The sequence below is a fragment of the Bacillus rossius genome, chromosome 1 (genome assembly GCF_032445375.1).
Source record: "Bacillus rossius redtenbacheri isolate Brsri chromosome 1, Brsri_v3, whole genome shotgun sequence".
Lineage (NCBI taxonomy): Eukaryota > Metazoa > Arthropoda > Insecta > Phasmatodea > Bacillidae > Bacillus > Bacillus rossius.
This window is the reverse complement of record NC_086330.1, coordinates 102,428,249-102,448,854: the sequence shown is the minus strand read 5'-3', so window position 1 is coordinate 102,448,854 and position 20,606 is coordinate 102,428,249. Positions and strand designations below refer to the sequence as shown.

The 20,606-nt window shown below is 38.1% G+C and overlaps 1 protein-coding gene across 3 annotated transcripts in view; it reads right to left on the bottom strand.

Moving 5' to 3' along the window:
• The window catches only part of LOC134540903 (structural maintenance of chromosomes protein 1A-like), a 151,457-nt gene that overhangs the window by 27,932 nt on the left and 102,919 nt on the right, over positions 1 to 20,606 (bottom strand). For all 3 annotated transcript variants that reach the window (XM_063383972.1, XM_063383989.1, XM_063383981.1), the window contains exons 15-21: positions 19,152 to 19,309; positions 17,348 to 17,445; positions 15,465 to 15,646; positions 8,442 to 8,564; positions 6,169 to 6,290; positions 5,762 to 5,906; positions 1,573 to 1,752 (exon numbers count right to left, since the gene is read on the bottom strand). In XM_063383972.1, coding sequence (XP_063240042.1) covers positions 1,573 to 1,752; positions 5,762 to 5,906; positions 6,169 to 6,290; positions 8,442 to 8,564; positions 15,465 to 15,646; positions 17,348 to 17,445; positions 19,152 to 19,309 — 1,008 coding nt within the window. The remainder of the gene's footprint in view (positions 1 to 1,572; positions 1,753 to 5,761; positions 5,907 to 6,168; positions 6,291 to 8,441; positions 8,565 to 15,464; positions 15,647 to 17,347; positions 17,446 to 19,151; positions 19,310 to 20,606) is intronic.

Here is a 20,606-nt window from a genome sequence, read left to right as displayed (position 1 = left end):
CAACACCATTCACCGTGCCCTCAATGGCTTGTAACGTGATCATATGAACTAACAAATAGTATGTGAACAGTTGTACACTTTAGGGACCACGGTGGCCGAGTTATTGGATCACTTGCTTCCCACCAAGGCGATACGGGTTTGATTCCGGATGGGGTGGAACATTATTTTTTGCAATTGGGAAATGTGGCGAACATTGCCTTGCACCAGTGAGTTTTCTCAGGATACTCCCATTTCCTCAACCCATTCATTTTGTCAGTGATACATTTTCATCTCCTCAATCATTACCATCTCTTAATGACCACAATATCACATTTTAAACCCATTCATTCTTTCATACACTTTAGCCCATTTCCTGTATAGTAAATAGCCTCAATGTTGAAACATAATCTTCTTTTAAAAACAACGGCACAAAAACACAGAGCTATAACAGTAAGCTATTAAAAGGTTTGTGGCAGTACTAGATACATAAGTATGTTTTTTTGTATTATATTTACACAGTCCTTGTCACACATCCAAGATCATACTCAATATTCAAGAACAAAAGTTTTGCTTGTAATTTAAACTTGTTCCAGGAAAATAGGAAGGGTGGTAAAAAAAAGAGGGGGGGGGGGATCCCTTCAAAAGTGAAAATTGAACTTAGAATAATTTTCGCAGCTGGTATAAGGAAAATATATAAGGATTCAGAATATTTTTCACATTTTTTGTGTCATTCTCTAAAGTTTGGGACTACGAAAAATTTGACTTATGGCCGGGGCTTTTGGGCAACACCTGACCCTTCTGAGGGTGTCCAAGCTCCCATTTTTGCAGCAGCGAGATTAAATATAGTTTTGGTGTTTTGTCTTCTATAACCTATAAGTAGTGTCCGCACTGCGATTCACATCTAAATTAATCATGTATATTCACAGTAATTTGTATTAATTAAGTACCTGTGATCTGTGGGTAGTTAGTGCTGGTTTAGTTGGGATCTAAAAACTCCCCTTGCAACATATATAATTCAAGAAGTTGACTGGTCATAATTACTCCAAACTCAATGAATTTCATAATGAATTTCATTGTATGAATATTCTGGCTTTTGAGATACAGCCAGGTCATTGTACACTGACTTTTTGATGACACATAGTCACTCATCTTTAGGGTAGTACACTTAAAAAACAATAAGTTACAGTTAAAAAGAAAAATTTGTGACACTGAAACAGTAAATGGTTTCAAAAATTACATTTTAAAGGGGTTTTTATTAGTTGCCAATCTGTTTTACAGGTTTGAAACAATTTATAGTAAAATTAATAGATTAGATTAATACAGTATATATAACATAATAAATTAAATAAAAATTTACAATAATATATGCTCTTAGGATTGTATAATTTCAGCCAAAATGTCAATTTATCAACTGATGTACTTATCTCAAAGCTATTACTGTAAGAAAGAGTGCTTTAGGACTTGAGGTTCTTTGATGTAGATGGTGTTTAAGCGAAGAGAAAAATGAGCAGCAATCACAATAACTTGGAGAATGATGTAAACACATGACAAAACCCCCATCCCTTACTCTTAATTGGCGATGAGAGTACTTGCCTTGTAGATGTCGTCAAGTGCTTTGCTGACGTGCTCATAACACTTCATGAACATGGAGCGTCTCTTGCACTGGACCTCCATGAACCTCTTGTTAGTCTCTTGGTAAGCCACTTGAGCATCCTTGTATGCCTTATTGGTCTCCAGTATCTTGGACCGCAACCTCTCCTGTTGTTCACCTGCCTGCCCAATAGTCCCGTACAAGCTTTGATGTATGACAGAGCTTAAGAGAAGAAGACTCACTACATCCAGCCCTTTCTAGACTAGAAAATATTTTCGCTAATTGATTACGTGCAGCTAAAGTTACCAAGATTAAATTAATAAAAATAAATTAGAGCATTTCACTGAGGAGGATAAGATGAATATGACGATAATGATGATGATGATGATGATGATAATGGATGTAATCTTTTATCGCTCATTCTTTCCTTATGCCAGATAACCTCTTTGAGTCTGTGTGTTTATCACTGTATATGTGTGCTTGTGCACCGGTGACTATTTAAATAGCGTGCTGGAACAACAAACATGTTTGGCAGCAGTGTGAGTGTGGCATGAATTAATTAGTGTTCAGTTATTGTGTATCATTTTAAGTGTTTCAGTGTTATGGAAAATAATCAAAACCAAGATTTACTCTAATATAATTTATTTTCATTTTATTACTTACCTAGTTGTTTTAAGTTTAGTAATAAAGTATTGTTACGATTTATAATGCGGGGAGAACTGGGTTTGTAAGGATTAGCCCAATTAAGTTTTATCACAGTTTTATTAATTACTAATATTTAAATTAACTGTACTTAAAAATGTACGATCACAAATCACTGGCACTTAAAAATGTTTATTCTCAAGTTACTCAATGTCTGTCAAAATCCACAGTTCACACTCCTCACTGGAGCTAGGCTCAACAGTGGTTCCCTTACATCGCGCCTGTCCACACACAGTCTTGCGCCACTCAGTCGCACACTCTCGAGGGGGAAGGGGGGGGGGTCTCTCTCACTCTCTTCGACGATGTCGCACTTCCCTTCACTCTCCGAACTTGTCCAGAACTCTCGCGGCACTCACGCGGCCCTCGTCGCTGAAATTACGCAGCACCTGTCGTGGGACTTGTTGCAGAACTCCAAGCGGAACTCGCAGCACTTACGGCACACTCCGTTCGGGACTTGTCACGGGACTCACGCGGCACCCGTCGCTCAACTCTCTGTGGCGGCCAGTGTTGCTGCTTAAGTACTTGGGCGCCCTTCTCAAACTGACGAGAGCGGCTGTGACGTGTCATGTCATCCCGGGCCAATCCGACGCCCTAACAGTCAAGAAGGGCGGTGTCAATTCAAGCTGCTCCATGCAGCGGCCCGCGGAATTCCTAAGGCCACTTAGCGATAGATAACAGTGCCGAGGCAGGATGATGCGCAGGGAGCGGAGCGAGGGAACGGGGGTAGCGACGACCCTTGTAATCCGACCAGGCACGCGTGGCATGCCTTACGTCAATGGCCGTGCAGGGCCGCCAGCCAGCTGCGAACCTGGCATCACAGTCTCGTTTCTTGCGTTCGTAACAGTATTTTGTTTACTTAATGTAATATTTTATTTATTATAACTTGTCTTTAATATGTGTCATTGCTGGCGCAACACTAGCACCAGTGGCACTCAGCAATAGTGGACGTGATGCCGCTGCTCTCCTCTGTACCACTTTGTTACTGGCCGATAACGTGACATGATCTAATCTGTCATTCAAACCAGTTGCGTACTGATAGACAGTTATTAACTACTTGTAATGAATCTGCCAAATATTAAAAAATATTATCATTATATAGGCATGGCTCGTTAAAGCTTGTACAATGTCTTGAGAGCCCACGAAACTGAACGAGTAATTAAATTCATAGTGTCCTTCTAGCTGAGAGTGAGGCAAGCATTAAATTTGTTAAGACACACTGATTCTCTCAATGCCCTGAGATGGAGTCTTGCCAGGTCTCTACACCCATATAATCACATAGTGGCACCCTTACTTACACTCTGCCTAAAAGACCCTAATAAAACTTTAATATTAATGAATCACATTATGCACAATAAATATTTTGTTTGTCACAAACAGTGTAACTGTAAAGTTGAACAATAACAGCATTACTGAAGATCTGGTAAATTTTAATTTGAATTATTCTAAATACTTTGTGAGAAAAGTCTTTTGATAGTCATAATGCATAGGAACAAGATTATATGGTGAATTGCGATAAAACTGAAATACCACCAAAAAGAATGTTAATACATCATATAACACCATAGTTCAAGTTAATACACTAAAAAGCACCAACATGAAACTAATCAGCATTTTCAATTTAAACTTAATTATAATGACAAATACCCAATCTTTCAAAAATTAAATTCAATGAAAGTAATTTATTTAGCATGATATTTGTACTACAATTTAATTTAAAAAAATATTGCAAAACATAAACTCTTTTAAATCTTTAAACTGTTTTTAGTTACTAAATTTTACACTACAGTTTTAGAAAATTTTTTACAAACAAAAATATTTAACATATTTATTTTATTTGTTCTGTAAAGTTAGACAAGCAATAAGCATATTACAAATCATTATATTGAAAAGGAGCATCATGTATCAGTCAAAATGACACTGTTTTGGAGGAATAAGTAGGTATCACAAAACATTCAAGTACCTACCATATTTGTTCAGTAAAATGCTATCTTTTTAAATAAATATATTTCATTAAAAACAAAAATAACACCAAAATCCCCAGTTTTAAAAATGAAATTGACATGAAAATAAAACCATAAAATCTTGTCTCTAGTAATGCAATACAAAAACCACAGCTAAAGCAATTCAGCCTGTTTAGTGAAAAATAAACTAAAATAATTATACTTTTAATTCCAAAAATCATTACAATCAATCAGGCTATAATACTTAAACAATTCTAAACATTACACAAAAAAACTGCTTTTAAACTGTTTATCCAGCCTCTTAGGTGTATAGGTAAGTCTAATCAACTTTTAGCTTTAGGCTCATGGGTTTGAGTTTCTCCTTACACGAGAGGTTCAAAATTACAGTTAGTTTGTAAACGGTCTCCCACTAAGCTCTCTGGCATAAGGCAAGGAAGTAAATAATCATTTAAAAAAAATATGCTTCTCAAAAATATATCCTTTTCAAGACACTCTATATAAAATTAAATAAAAGGCTTAACTTGCCTTATCTATAATAATTATCCTTCTACCCAGACCTTGGAAACGCAAAGGTAGTGTAACAGCCACATTAACCTGATTTCAAACAGTATTTGCCTCTCTATGCCAACTTCACGCCCAACACTGGGTTCTAAGGTCATGTCTGAAGTCAAGTAGTACACAGTTATGTTATTGCAACTCTCATTCTTTACTTGCCCTTGTGGTATCCAAAAGCAATCAAACTTATTGAGTAAATTTTGTGTGATATTGCATATTTATTTTAATAGTTTCACCCCACATAGTGTCCTGGAATATACTATATAGACTCATCCCACAGCTTGATGTTTCAACTTAACCTCTACAAACAGCCAAACATGTTACATAGCATTAATTGCAATTAATAATTAAATTTCATTCCAACTGCTTGCTTCGTTGAAATAAATAATTTCATACACTGAATTACTGACATAAATATATGGCAACCTACTTTAAATTCTACCTTAGTTTCATACATTGCAATCAATATATGTGTGCATGTATGTGTTTAAACTTCCTTATAAACATGTTTGAATATTTATTTTTTAATTAAATTTGTTAATCCTAGTAAAAATGAGTGAAATGAGTTAATGAGTCTTACATTACTTACATGTTCCAACAAAATGTTCTTCAAAATAGTGATGTATATCTACCTGGAAGTATGCGAGAAGTACACAGGTTAGTTCACTCGCATAACTGCACTCTAAACTTCCAGTTCGGACAGCCTTCATGATGTCACTCCCAGGGCTATACATACTTCATGTGAATATGGATATAGTCAGTGTTGTATGCTGCAAAATGCTATGCTTGGTTGCACAGCATCAATTCATTAAACAACTTTACCCAGCGCAACAGCATGTTACATTCATTCCTTCCATTCTGGGACTAACTGAACACAACAAATACTACAGAATACCAACCTAAGCTCAGCACACAACACTTAATCTGGGTAGGAAGCTCTTCTGATATCTCTTCAATTACTGAAGTTCCTTACCTTAAGGTTAGGAGTGACCAGTTCTGCAATGGCTGCTTCTCTTTCCAAAATATCCTTCTCAAATATATTGACAGTTTCCTTGATCTCTTTTGGATTAGTTATTTCTTTCAACCCCTGCCTCAACATTGAATAGTCAATGGTGATGCTGCAAGCACATTACATTGTTTTCAGACAAGTAATGATTAAGAAACAACATAGATTGCGACTTAAAATATAAACAGGAATCAAAACTACATACATATCTAATATAAACTATACTCAAAAGAAGACATGAAAGTCCATAAGAGTAACAGCGACTAATCGTTAAACAGGGTGAGCTTAGCATTTGATTCAGAATGTCTGCACAGTATTTATCTATACCACTGACATTAACACTATAGTAAACAGTGACATGTGTGGCCCAAAACCTTTCAAATCCTTCAGAAGGCCGGGTACTTCTTGAAGACTCTCCGGTAGATGTGTCCAGTGATGTATCGTGAAAAATGTCATCCATGTTCCCTTCTGTCAAGGGCAAAGCAATACCATCAACCTAAAAAAAAAAAAAAAAAAAAATCTCGAGGTATGTACTGACAGAATTTCATTAGTTTGAGTTAAGCAACCTCTTAATTAATTGAGGTTTGCTTTGAGTCGAAAAAAATTATAAAAATTATTTTTTTTCTATTTTATTATCAACACACATTTTATTTTTATATTTTGCGTAAAAAAATATTTTCAGTAAAATTAAAAATGCACAGTTTAATTGATACATAAAAATATTCAACTGTTATTCTATCAGAAAATATAACTATGTGTGGCGCCAATGTCTAAAATCAATAAACTGTCATCTAACTAATGTTGTTCGGCAGAAGGTCACGTTTCGGAAAAATTACGGTAATGGTCCCCGCCATATGATAAGGGCACATGGACCCGGCGGAGACTCCTCTCAGGGCATAACATGACCTGTGTGGGGAGCAAGATTTGGACTCTCCTTAAATACATTTACCAGATGTATCAGGAGCTAGCCTGCTCTCAGCATCAGGCATGCTTACACTACGCGATGATATTGTGGGCTTTTCAGGCATCCCACACACAATACCTGCAGATGGTCGGTATGTTTCAGAAAGTACTCCGGATTTTCATAACATGTATTTATTCACATGCAAGAGTACAGCTTTCACATACACAATTGGAATAAACTATTAGAAAAGCCCTATGGCACGAATCAGTTAAGGGGTTGTACCGGTCATCCTCGTGGCCGTACTGAAAAACACGCAGTCAGATTCAAAGCCTCGTTAAGAGTTAAGAAATTATCATTAAAGCAATCTGCCGCTCGAGGCAGGCCCCCGAGGACATTGAAATAGCATTTTATATTAAATACAGATGAAAACTGAGTTACTTGATCAGCGATGGCAACAGATGAAATCCCGGGTGCTGGCACATCCTACCTCGGCCGGTGATGATATCAGACTGGGCCGGCAGTGTGCGCTCTTCGGAGCATCATAGCATCCCCACTCCAAGCAAACCACTGTTAGAATTATTTCAATTCATGCCCCGGGTACTTTCAGTAAACATACAAAAATATTTACATAATTGAGGCACATTCTCCCTTGTTATTAATTAATAAATATGAATTTAGTATATAAGGCCGATATCACAGGACACAAAAATAAGGGTTTAGGTGTTGAATATTCAACACCTATACCCTAACCATATTCCTAGTGCATGATAGGACACAGCCAGTCCCTTATTTATAGGAAACGGATTTCTGTGTGCTATCCATTGCAGATCTGTTGCCCAAATTCCGCACATGCACAGAGCTCACATTTTCATTGATTTCGTACATATGGCAGACCCCCATTTGGCGCCATTAACTTGTATACAATCAATTTTGTAAATATTGGGGGACATGTCAAAATATCGGTGTGACAAATCAAACTTTATGGTAGCTAAACTATCCTGGAATAAATTTAGTACTCTTTAATGGTCATAACAAGAAATAAATCATAACTTAAAACATATTTGAGAAAATTAGACTAATACCATTTAATTTGTGCGATGGTGCTGCTATCTCTAGGAGTTTTGTCGTAAAATTCTATCAATGGTTGCGAAACATCCACTAGATTGCGTTGGAACCAGTTTCTAGCTTCACGCAGGACACCGTTTATTAAAACAGTTGCCTATATATTACCTTACTGAGATTTGGTTTGGACACATTCTGGAATACAAGCCATGAGTTAGGTTACGCATGTATACCATCAAAGCAGTGCTTTTTCGCTACCTCACCTATTTGTCTTGGAATACCACTCTAGGATTCCAAGTATTGCCCGCTTTGGCCAACTTTAGGTCTGTTCAGAATAGTTTGGCTCTGTGAATATTAAATATTTTAGAATTACTTAAATTATGCTGTCAGTGTGCTTCAAGGCAGTCTGCTGAAAACAGATTCCCTTGGGGATAAAAAAGAAAGAAAAGCAACTGAAAGGCTGGATGTGTTCCGGAGCTGTGATGTGCTGTTCTAACACTTACATGGCGCTTACATACTAAGGTGGTACAAATGTCAGAGAATGATTGGTGAACGTCGGGAAGGGAGTGGAGTCTTACAAAGCACACGGGGCCGAAACGTCGGTCGACGTCACTACCTATACAACCTGTTGAAGTATGTAATGCTGAAACCCATTATTCAAATCCTATCGTGTCAGTTTACCTTTGAGTTCTTAAAAATCTTCCTTCTCTCAACTTTTTGCTGTTCAATTTTTGATTCCAAAACAATCAATTTTTTCTGCACAACTGTTTTGTCACGAATAATATCTGCATTCTCATGTCGAATCTGAAACAACAATTCCAAACAAATTAAAAAAAAAAAGTGGATAAGAATTAGGCACTTCTCTTCTCATTACAATAGTGCTACAGATGACTGTGTAATAATATGTTGTATTATGAGAAGATGAAATCCCCAAAGTATTTCTAACAAAGGTTGTGCGGCTGAAAGATGACTTAAAAAAATTGTAAAAAAAAACAGGCTCAACATGCTTCAAAACACATTTTTTTTTTCTTAATTCATTACCACTAGACATATAAATTTTTTAAGATAAATAAAATAAACATAAAATCAGGCTGGTTTTCAAACTTTGTAACAATGCTTTTTGACAATTTTGGTTTTTTTTTGCAACAAGTTCCACAGAATTATGTGATGCAAGTCCTACAAGTCCATAACTAAGAAATTTTTCTATGGAAAGCAATTACCGTCTCATTTTAGCGAACCATAAAGTTTCAGTGATCGTAAACAGTGAATTGGCAATCCTCATTTCTCTTAACTGAAATAATGTTTATTGATTTAGTGTAAATAATACCTACATGTAAGTATGATGTATGTGCAAGCTCACGGACCATTTATTTCAGTCACATCAACAATAACTGCAGTGTATGTAAATAAAGTACACATGTTTAAAACCAATTAAATAATCTGGCACTGAATATAAACATCACACATAACCTACATTAAATGCAATGTTTGTTTTATCAAATTCCCATATCATATAAATCAAAAATGTTTTCTCTTTATTAAAGAGGAAAATGTGGGCCTCGTTGGATAAATAAGGTATCCATATTGTTACAACCAATTGTTTAATTTGAGCTGTATATTTCATTGACATTGAAGTCATTAGAAACAGTGACACACAAGGCTGGACAGAGATTTGAACCCAGATCTTCTGAAATGCAAATCCAGAGTCTCACCACAGCACCACCTCAATTTTGGGTTGGGATCTCTCCCATAAAATGTCCAGCATGTTAAAGGTTCTCTAATTAGACCAATGACACACTTAACTTAAAGACAAAGATTAAAATAAACTTCACAAGTACAGTCAACTTCTGATAATATAACTACCAGGAATAGCAATCCTCTCAATGTAACAACCCTTTAACAGGATACTGAATGATTTGGGAGAAAAAGTTTAAAATTTGAAGGAGATGAGCCGAAAATTAAGTTAGTTGCATTTGTATTGGGCACTTTTGTGTTGTGATTCTCTTTGTGAGCCTTGTACTTCTGTTGCAAGTGTTGTACACTGAGGTTGCCAGCCTGTAGCAATGTGGCTGGAACATGAGATCCTGCAGCAGTCAATGTCATACTGCCAATCAGGCAGTTGTCTGCAAGATCATGAAGAGAGAGCATGTTGTCACTCATGTAGTAGTCAGATTTTGCTAATGTTCATACTCACACCATTTCAAGGCAGACATTCTTCCAACTGTTCATAATAAGTCATACCTGCTTATCTACCCCTCCCCTTCTCCCAAAAAAAAAAGAGCTAATTAATCACAAAGCTATAGCCATCCCCATACCACTACTTTTACAACCTGCTCCTTCTGATGGTGTTTTTATGAAGCATGTGAGAAAAAACACCGGACTACCGGAGCACCGAGAACGAGACAAAAATTGACTGTTCATGTGTTCAAGAATGCAGCAGCACAGTCCTGGTCAGCCAGCATGAAGTGGCAAGTTGTCATCAACTCATGCCTCGTGTTTTGTCAAATAGCCTTGAGTAACAAGAACACCACAAAGTATTCTTGTTTACTTTTTGCAAGAATTAATTTATAATCCACTAGCTTGAAATTTTAACCAGAATGATGCTATCACACGAGGAGTTATGTATGTTTAATAAAGATGTATCATTACGCCTAGGGCACCACCACATGGATTCCTGGTCACATGGAACCAGCTGGTCTTGTCTCAGTGTCGTGACTTCACCCTCGCACAGCGAGACACACCCCCAACATAAGGCTACACACACACTAAAATATGTCCACTCTCAGCAGTGGACACGCTATCATAATTAAGATGGTCAATTATGTAGGTTCTTGAATGTGGCCCACATACCTCAGTCTGCTCCCCACATATTCGTCCATACAAAAGGAACAGCTATGGCATATTATTACTTTTATTTACGTTACTCCTCCTTATATCCTCTACATTGTTTAACATTGTTAGTAAAAGCCGGTGGCATGAATCCGTTTAGAGACTGGTCCAGGACACCACGTATGCTGGTCTAAGTTAGAATTTGTACAGCATGACAAAGCTTCAACTGGCAAATTAAATAATATCTGAGTGAAACAGTCTACTGCCCAAGGTAAGCCCTGAAGATAAAAGAGAGCAATTCATATAAGTTAAAGCAGCAGATGAACGTTAATCAGAAAAAGCACAGTTGAAGACAACAGGGTGCATGCAGCTCTTTAACTCAGGCAGCAGCAGCGACAGACTGGGTCATCCCAGCGCGCCGACTATTGTTACATACATTTGAAAAAGCATGCCACTGGAAAAAAGAATGAATACAAAAGAATGAATACATACAAAACCTTATTCAAATTGGTATAATGACTGCAAACAATGACATCAGTTAACTAAATTATTTTAAACAAACTAAATATGTAAATATGGTCCACTGCGGGATTGTTCAGCATAGCTCAGCATCGTTTGGGTCACTGAATACTTAGTATGTTACAGTTAAAGAAAAGCACATCTCGAAGAGGTAACTCTGTCCGCTAAAACATACAACACTTTGGGGGATATAAAACAGGTTACAACTAATTAGGCAGGCATTTTTAAGAGAGTGAAGCACTGACGTCATGCACGTTGGTGCAGGATTCAAAAGCATATGGAACACTGTAACACTGAGCAGAATGAGGGATGAAGGAAGCTGCGGTGATGGTTGATGGGTCACATCGGACTCAGGAGGGTCATAGCCCCTGGTTGACATCAATGTTGAGGGCCTACCGGTGTTGGTGTTGCGTTTTATACTGATTCCGGAATTAGTGGGTGCCACCACGTGAGTGGGCACGTGGACCCGACTTGAAACTCTTACTCAGGGTGTCACGTGACCCGTGTGTGTGCGGCCATCCTGACTTCGGCGTTGACACCTGTACCTGTACCTAGCCTGCTCTTAGCGTCGGGCTTGCCGCTGACCGGAGGAAGGACCCACGTGGCCCCCAAACACAAAAACACGTGACTTGTTTAAGTTGGTTTATTTAGACTTTACACGCCCTCTTACACTCCTCTCTTTAGACGGTTAAACGCCCGACGCACGAATTGGTATAGATTGAGGATGCGGACCACACACGTGGCCGCCCCAAGTTTTTACGTAGAGTGAATGCTAAAAACTCCTGGGAGTAATAACTATTTAATACACAGCCCCACCGACCGAGAGAGGCCCCGAGAATACTAATAAAGCGGTTTAGATTAATTAAATATACAGAACTACCTATCAGTGAATCAATGTTGATGTCTCCGGGGTGTCTGCAGAGACGTCCGCCCTCGGCCGGCTGAAGAAGGAGACTGGAGCGAGCCAAGGCTCGCGGCGGGAAACATGGCGTCCTTCGCGCCGAACACGATTACCGTTATCATTTGTAAGACTACGTGCCCCGGGTTATTAGAAAGAATAACATGAACCTCTTACAAAATTAATACATACATACCCACGACCAGACTTTCTGTAATAACTACTTGTACATGGAAAACAGTTTAAATAAAGTTTTATATTAGTTCCATCGTCGCCCGCTAGAGAGTGTCATTGACCGTGTTTGCACTTTATTAAAATTATCTAATTAAGAATCAAAAGAACACTCACTCGGTTGACCTGCCGTAACATTACTTAGGGGTTAAAAGAAAAAGGCTTACAATATTAATTTAGGTAATTTAGTGGTACGGAGCACTGAAGCTATGCGCCCTCTTGCGGCAGTTCGTGGCGCGCAATTCAAACACACACACGACTACGTACGTATCGGCTACAAATGCCGGGGAGAGAAACGGAGGATGACCAGGCTCATGGGGCGAAGCCCCAGCTGACGTCAATGTGAATACATTTATGCAGCATATTTGTCATTTACAAGCTTACTTATTAATAGGTGTACACATGCATAGTTGCACAATTCATAAAATGTTCACTTTAGACATTCATGTGTTGCCATCTCCAACGTCATGACGGCTCACTGCAGTTTTAACTTTCAAGTAACTGATCCTAATGAAAACAGCTGGACAGTTATCAAAAGCACGGGACATACGATAAAGCCACGTGAAATATGCGCCACATAATTTGATATTCTTCCTGTGGTCGCTAGCAGCCAGGCACCAGTAATAATTACGTGACTGCACAAGCAGCTTGCCGACTGAAGTAGGCCACGCTGGCAACCTTCCCCTCACATGTCACGGCCTTGCATTAGTTCCCTACACCGCTTCACCCACCTTTCTTTAACCCTTTGTTGTCGTGTGGTAAAAGGCTGTGAAGACCAGATAATAGATATGAAATAATTAGGCCTGTGCGAATATTTGAATTTTGATTTGAACATCAAAATAAGTAGTTTATTATTTCTATTTGATTTGATACGAATATTTAGTAGTTTACGAATACGACTTTAGGCGATCACAGAAGATTTTCTCATCGGGCAGGAACAAAATTTCTATAGGATTGTCATAATGTTTAAGGGTTGTTTATGTGGAGTTTTTTTTTAGCTACATGTGGCCACAAATTAACACAGTAATATGGAAGCATTACTAACATCCATGTTATCAGCTGAAGTATTTTACGGAGAAGAGATTTAGGCAGGTAGTTAAAAATATATTAGAACTGACAGCATACTGATTAGGGATAAATATGTGTCCATAAAAATCAAAACACTGCACATGTTTTAAAGTTGACAGTTTTCAAATCAGAGGGTAGAAATACAGCATGCCAGCTCCTTGATTTGTTTAGAATGTGATGGTGAAGAGAAAAAACTTGTATAGATCTCGTGCAAAACATCTGGTCACATACTCATAGCAAAGACTCCTAAAGCTACGACAACATTTTTCTGGTGGATAATACGATGAAAGACAACCGGATTTAAATGTTATTAATACTTAATAATTATTTGTAATTTATCATACAGAGCTCGAAAGGTTCTGTAGTGTTATCTGTTTCTTCGCAGCCTAACAGTAGTTCAACTGCTTCCTGCCGCCTTGACACCCGGACCACACCCCAGTCTCTCTCATCCACTGCCCAGGGTAGGATGCCATTTACGCACCTCATTGACTTCACTGTTTCATTTCAACTGATTGCTTAGAATTCGCTGACGTTAATGTCTTTTTAAACATTTTTTTATATTCCAGGTTGGAAACAAAACACAGAATAGTAACAAATTACAATCAAAACTCTTGAAAAAATTAAGTTTGTAAGTTACATCTTTAATTTCATTTCTCTTAGCAAGCTGCCGCGGCCTCACATAGCGACGATCACGCGACAATCCGACGACAACAACTGACGACAACAACTGACGACAGACAACTGCCCGCACCACACAGCTATCTCACCCTTTAAAAAGACAAAACAACAGGAGGCAACCTCGTGGGCCAACTGACCAATCACAATACAGAATGTTTCTCTTTAAGATTGGGAAAGACACATCACACCACCTCAAGGTTCACCCTGATTGGCTGGCGAGACTGCAACCAGCGAAAGTTCCAGTTTATTGCTGCGCAGTTGTACGTCCACATGCTGGGTTTTTCCAATGACTTACTAACTTGAGGTGTGAAAAATAACTTGCCGGCGACAATGTGCCTGTGTCTTTCTTCTTTCAAAACCTTCTAGAATGTTCTCAAAAGTTCCATACAGTCTTTCTACTCAAAATATGCCTAAAAATTTTAATAAAATGTAATTAATACATTTGTTAATTGTAAATGATAACATAAACAAACAACAATAAAACATTAAATTTAGCTCTATACAAAATATACACAATTTAATAATATTCACTATGAAAACACAAATTAAATATGAAGTGCCTATGCATAACGAAAGAAAAAATAATAAAAATAATTATACAGTATTTGATAAACCATTAACATAAAACATTCTTAGCCAAAGGTTACTAGTAGTAGGGAGCAGGAATTCTGCAATGTTACAATTTTTCTTCATCTTCGAGGCCTATTCCAGGCGGAAGACTGTTTCATTAATAATTTGTCCTAAAGAGCATTTTAAATTGAACGACGTGACTTAACTTCTAGGCCAGGCCATGTGGTGTCCTAGTCCGCCCCTAAACCGGTTGAATTGCCGTTGGCATTTTTAGCAGATTATTACGTAAAGTTTTCTTTCATGATTGTTTTTACTCGTGTACAACTTGACCAGAATAAAACTCTTCAACCAGACCTGTAAGTACTTGATTCGCGTGGCCACATGTGCTTCCTGCATTAGGGGGACCGGGGTGTGTGAGACGCCCTAAGAGCCCACCGACAACAATCACTTGGTAGTGTAAAAGCATACCCACCACTCAGAACGGGCTGATAGGGTAGTCTTTAACGTGGTATATGAGGAATCGAGCCTTGCACCCACACGGGCCATGTCACGACCCAGAGACAGAGTCGCAAGCAGGGTCCACATGCCCATCCACATGGTGGCACCCATGTCCATGGTCCATAACACGCCCAATTAGTTAATTACGTAAACCCCCCCTCCCCCGTTAAAGTGTTATACAAATAATGTGAGTTTGAAGTTTTGGAGGGACACAGATGGGTCAAAATTAGTACAATATTCCAATAAGGACCCCTTTAAAATAACCTTTTTCCCCCCCCAGGAACCATAAAAGGTCATAGAATTGAGAGTAGACGGTACTGAATGCCCATATAGTCTTATTTTGCAAATCAAAGCACTTTTGACAGAAATTCAAATCATTGTATGTCTATGCAGCACACAACATGAAACAGAACCTTTCGAATTTCATTTTCCTTTGTCTTTATTTCAGCCTGCTTTGTGCTCTGCAATGCTTTGAGAGCATCAAGTTTGGCAAGAGCCTCTTCGTACACCCGCTTGTGGTTCTCATTCCTTTGCTGTGCCTCCAACAAGGCTTTCTCGCCCTCGGACACGGCCTGAGTCCAACGTTGCATGTTTGCTACCATAAAAAACAAACAACACATAAATACATTAACTCTGATAAAAATTATACGCGTTGTACCGATGCACGACCCATATATATATATATATATATATATATATATATATATATATATATATATATATATGGTCAGTAGGGCGTATTTAAGGAAATATAAACAGTGTTTGAGGGGGCCTAGTCAACAATGGTCCGCGGTGTTGGTAAATATTTGACTTTTGAAGTGATAGTGTGACGGCGCATGCGCGCCAGCGCCAGGAGTATTAGCCGCAATCGGCAACCGCCTGAACTTAAAAACGGGCCAATCGGAGAGGCTGCTGGTGACGCTCGGCGGAGGTATAAAAGAGCCGCCCGGCGTTTTCTCGGGGAGTCTGTCCGCTGCGCATAGTCAGAGCTCGTGTCGCTTCGCGTGAGAAGTTTTCGCTACCCGCGATTCCGGGCTGCGGAATCGCGACCTGAAGTTGAACTTTCGGTATTATCAATATTTGGGACTGTATTTATCGAATTCATCAACGCGTCCGCGGTCCGGGAAACAACTACGCGCGCGCCGGAACTTCGCCTTGTGTGAGTGCTCTGGTGACCTAAAGTGTGTGGTGCCTAGTGGTGCATCTCAACGCACTCCCTGGGACAGCCGTCATGCAGACTGGAGACTGTGGAGCCAGCGCAGCATTCGCAAGGTAAGGCGTGGTCGCCTTGGGTCGGCGCCAGCGCATTGTTGGACTGCAAACTCCCCTCATCTTACACGGTGATTCCCGCTACGAGACGTTATCGCAGAGACTGTGCCTCCTAATAGTAACTGTCCGCGGTCCCCCCAGAGGTCCTGGGGGTAGAAATAGCCTACCGACAGAGTTTTAGCCCGGAGCAACCCCCACCATTATTTAATGTGTAGACGGCATCTACGTGTTGTGTTGGATACCAACAATAGAGACTGAACTTGAATTGGACTGTTGTCGAGCCGGGTGCCCTTCGTAACGTCCTGCAGTTTCAAAAACATTTTTTTTTCTGCTAGTCACATTGTGCCTATAGATATTCAGAGAACTTTAGCCATTATCAAGTATAAATGTAATTCCAATGTTATGTTATTGTTTTGCCTCCATTTCCTTAATATTATTAACATTTCTTGGAAAATCACATATTGTTTATTTGTACTAAAGGTCAGTCTACTTGATTATATTTTAAAGTTATGGCAAACAGGGCTAAGTAATGTTAGGCACTCGTGTATTGACAAATATCATCTGCCATTCATGCAGTCCTGTGTTTGTAAACAAACGAGGTGTTTGTTTACGTTTGGGTCACATCAGTCCAGCATAACGTGTGCCTGTCGTCATATTAGTGTGTTACACCACAGCGTTAAAAGTTTAAAGTATCATACATTCTTTACGTAAACATCTCCATGTAATACAACATAATAGAATACTGGGTTAAATTAAAATTGGTAACTGTACTTTTAAATTATAACATAAATTCATGCTACTGAAGTAAAACATCCTGTATAGACTTTAATAACATTATTAATATTGCTGTTTAACATAAGTTATTTCTTGATTACAAGTCAATCTTAGAAAGACATATTAGATACAAGAAACTTAAAACCAATTTCTTTACCTAACTACGTATAGTAAAAATCAAATTGTACTGTACAGTACATACAACCCATTTGCACTGTAAATTGTGCAGTAAATTGTGCTGTATATTCCATACCAGATACATCTTTGGACTTTTCAAGTTCCAGAAGTGCTGAAATTCTGCTTTTCTGATTTTCAAACTCCAAACGCTTTTCAGCAGTTTTTTCGTGTGTTCTGCAACAACCAAAATTCTTGTGTTAGCTAAAGGTGATCTTTCTGATCTGTGATATCTAAATACCAATTTTAATTTTATATACTATGGTAAATACTTATTTAAGGATTATATAAAAAGTGAAATTGGTCCTTTCTTAAGAACAGCATTTTATGAAAAAAGCAGCATTATTAACTGTTCTTTTGTATTGACATTATGGCATTGCATACCACTACCTTTCCCCATTATTTCATGACTTTTTAAAAGAGGTAATATTTTTGTGCTGTAATGAGTAGGTATATGAGCTGATTATATGGGGTCAAGGTCATGATACTCTAGTTTGGTATTTGAACTTCATTGACAAGAATAATTTTATGATTGTTTACAATATGTATTCAATTATATTTTGTTATAAAACCCACAGAACTATACTAATTTTAACAAGGTTGGCTAGGTTACTTTGTGTGTGTATGATTTTCAGTACCTATTTTATTTAATTTAAATGTTATTTTTATAGCTATAATTTTAGTTAAGTGATTGGGTTGTTTCTAGAACATGAGACAGTGGTTTCTGTGAATGAATGAATGAATGAATGAAATATACACGATGCCATGGTACTGAAATGATAAGGCAATATTTATTGCATCATGTGTTAGAGTGTTAGAGAGAGACAGAGATGTTCGCCAGGACCATGGGAAAGCTCTCTGACCTAGGAATCACAGAGTAGTAATTGTAAGAAAAGTATTTGAAGTCAATAGGAAAGCACCTATTTCGGGGCTATTCCCAGTTGATACTGGCTTGTACTGTTCTTTGTCTGGCTAGTCATCGCTCGAATGTTGCCATGTGAGATTGCGCTAGTTGGTGGCTCACAAATCTAACATTTGAAAGTAGGTGACAAGATTTTCATGTCTGTGGTCCAGGCCGTGCTGTTTCCAACCTTCTTTCAGACAATTATTTAGAATATTTTTGACCACAGACAGCAGCATAGGCCTTTCGCAAGACTTGGTGTGCTTCATTTTTGCATGAGAACAAGGTCGTTCTCACACTGTACCGTGAGTTCCAGGCAACTGTGGGATTTCAACAGCATTTTATGTCATTTATAAAAAGTAAAGTAACTAAATATGAATTATCAGTAAGTTTTTTCCAAGTGGCGAACTGCCTTAGTGAGGTTAAAATTTTGTATTGAACTGTGTCATCATGGAATTTTGGTTAAAATAATAATAATAATAATGAAGGAACATATTATTGTATACTACTAATAGTAATGTATGTAGCCATGTATGTATTATAAAATTTGTATTGTTATCAAATACCTTTTCCTGAAGGATTTTATGTTTATTCGTGTCCTTGTCCATTGTTTGTTTTAATTCTTCGTGTTTTGTACTACTATTTATGGTTGTTATTTATTATTGTTTGTTTTAAGTCATGCACACTCCTGCAGTCTCTTCAATGAGTGATGGTGTGCATGTAACAAATGTAAATAAGTGAATAAATAAAATAAATAAAACTTAATTTTACCTTCAGTTAATTTTTGCAAGAAGAGCATTATAACTTCTTAAATTACATTACATTACATTGACAACCTTGATTTTCATGAACTATTTTGAATTACAATTCACTGTGCTGAATCAGTTTTCCAAGTGTTTTATGAATGTGCAATTCAGGCATGAGCTACATGGCGAGTCACATTAAAAATAATTAAAATAAAAACCTGAAAGGAATGTACTACCTGAGCAGAGTTTCTTCGTACTGGCGTATGTTTTCGATGCCGACCTGTTGACAGAAGCCCTGGAACACTTCATCCTCCACGACGTGCAAGCTCTTCCTGATGTCGATCATAGCTGCTTCTCGACCCTCCATGTGCTGTGTCAGGGCTGTGATGATGTCCTGTGGCACAGAGTGTTCTGCTGGTGACTGCTGGCTAGTGAGTTGTGCGTACATTATTATTTTTGGTCAACATTACGTCATGAAAAGTCTTTAATACGGGCACATTCCGTACCACAGCCATGCCGGATTAGAGATTTCGTCTGATTATCCAATGCCAATAAATTTTTAATGGAAAAACAAAGAAAAAACAGAACAATGGTGGTTAATACAAGTTAAATAAGTTGCTCTAAAATATGAAAAAATACAGATGGCTGTAATTAAAAAAAATCAATATAAAAATGTAACAGTATAATATTAAATGAATCCAATATAAAATAAGAAACACTATACTGAAATGAAAACTCACAAAAATGATAAAAGAGTAAACTTAAAATGCCAGCAGCACAGAAATCCACACAAAATAATCTGAACGCAAGCGGCTCAGTTGGTGCATAATTACAGAATCTGTCAAACCATATAATGCCAGATTTAAGACTTTTCACAGTAGTGCTTTAAAAATTTGCACAATACTCAATGCTGATGATGCTCATCCTATTAACAACCATGCCAAAATAATTATCTAAAATTAGTTTCAATTGTCTCCCAATCCTTTCCCTTAATAGGTACTGGTAAATGGGAAGCCTCAGTATGCAAATACATTTATAGATTGTGGCTTTGCAGTTCCTGCTATTCCTAATTTTGCCGAGTATTCCTTACGACAATGTCTTTCAGTAAGGCAGCATAAAAGCTGATTATATTGACGGTGCCATGGCTACGCCCTCCCTTAAGCCTGATGTACCTCGCTGCTTCCGACCCCTTCTTCTCCCACCATCACCCTCTGTCTCGTACAGCCCACCGTGCATGTGCGTGCGTAGGTGTACGAATGTTTGAATAGCGTGCCACAAACTACCGCTACAAGGTGCGGTAATCTCAGTGCTTCGCTCCTGTATTTAAGAAATTCAATTAAGATGTAACCTGTTTTATTTTGGCCCTAAGTGTTTGATGTTATAGCCAATGGACAGGTACTTTTAAAATATATTGTAATAAATATGCCAAGGCCCAAAATAAGGCCAAACGTGTCTCAAAGCGACCAGATTTAATATTTAGTATGTTTTAAATAGTTTAGTTAACCAATATTATTGTTTGCAGCCATTAGGCTAAATATAAATAAGGGTTATACGTAGTCATTCTTTTTTCCGGTGGCACGCTTTCAAAATATATGTAATGGTCATAGGCCAGAAACGGGCAGGTGACCTGCCTTTAGGGTGAGCTGAGAGGAGTTCAGTCTGTCGCTGCCGCTACCCGAGGTAAGGAGCTC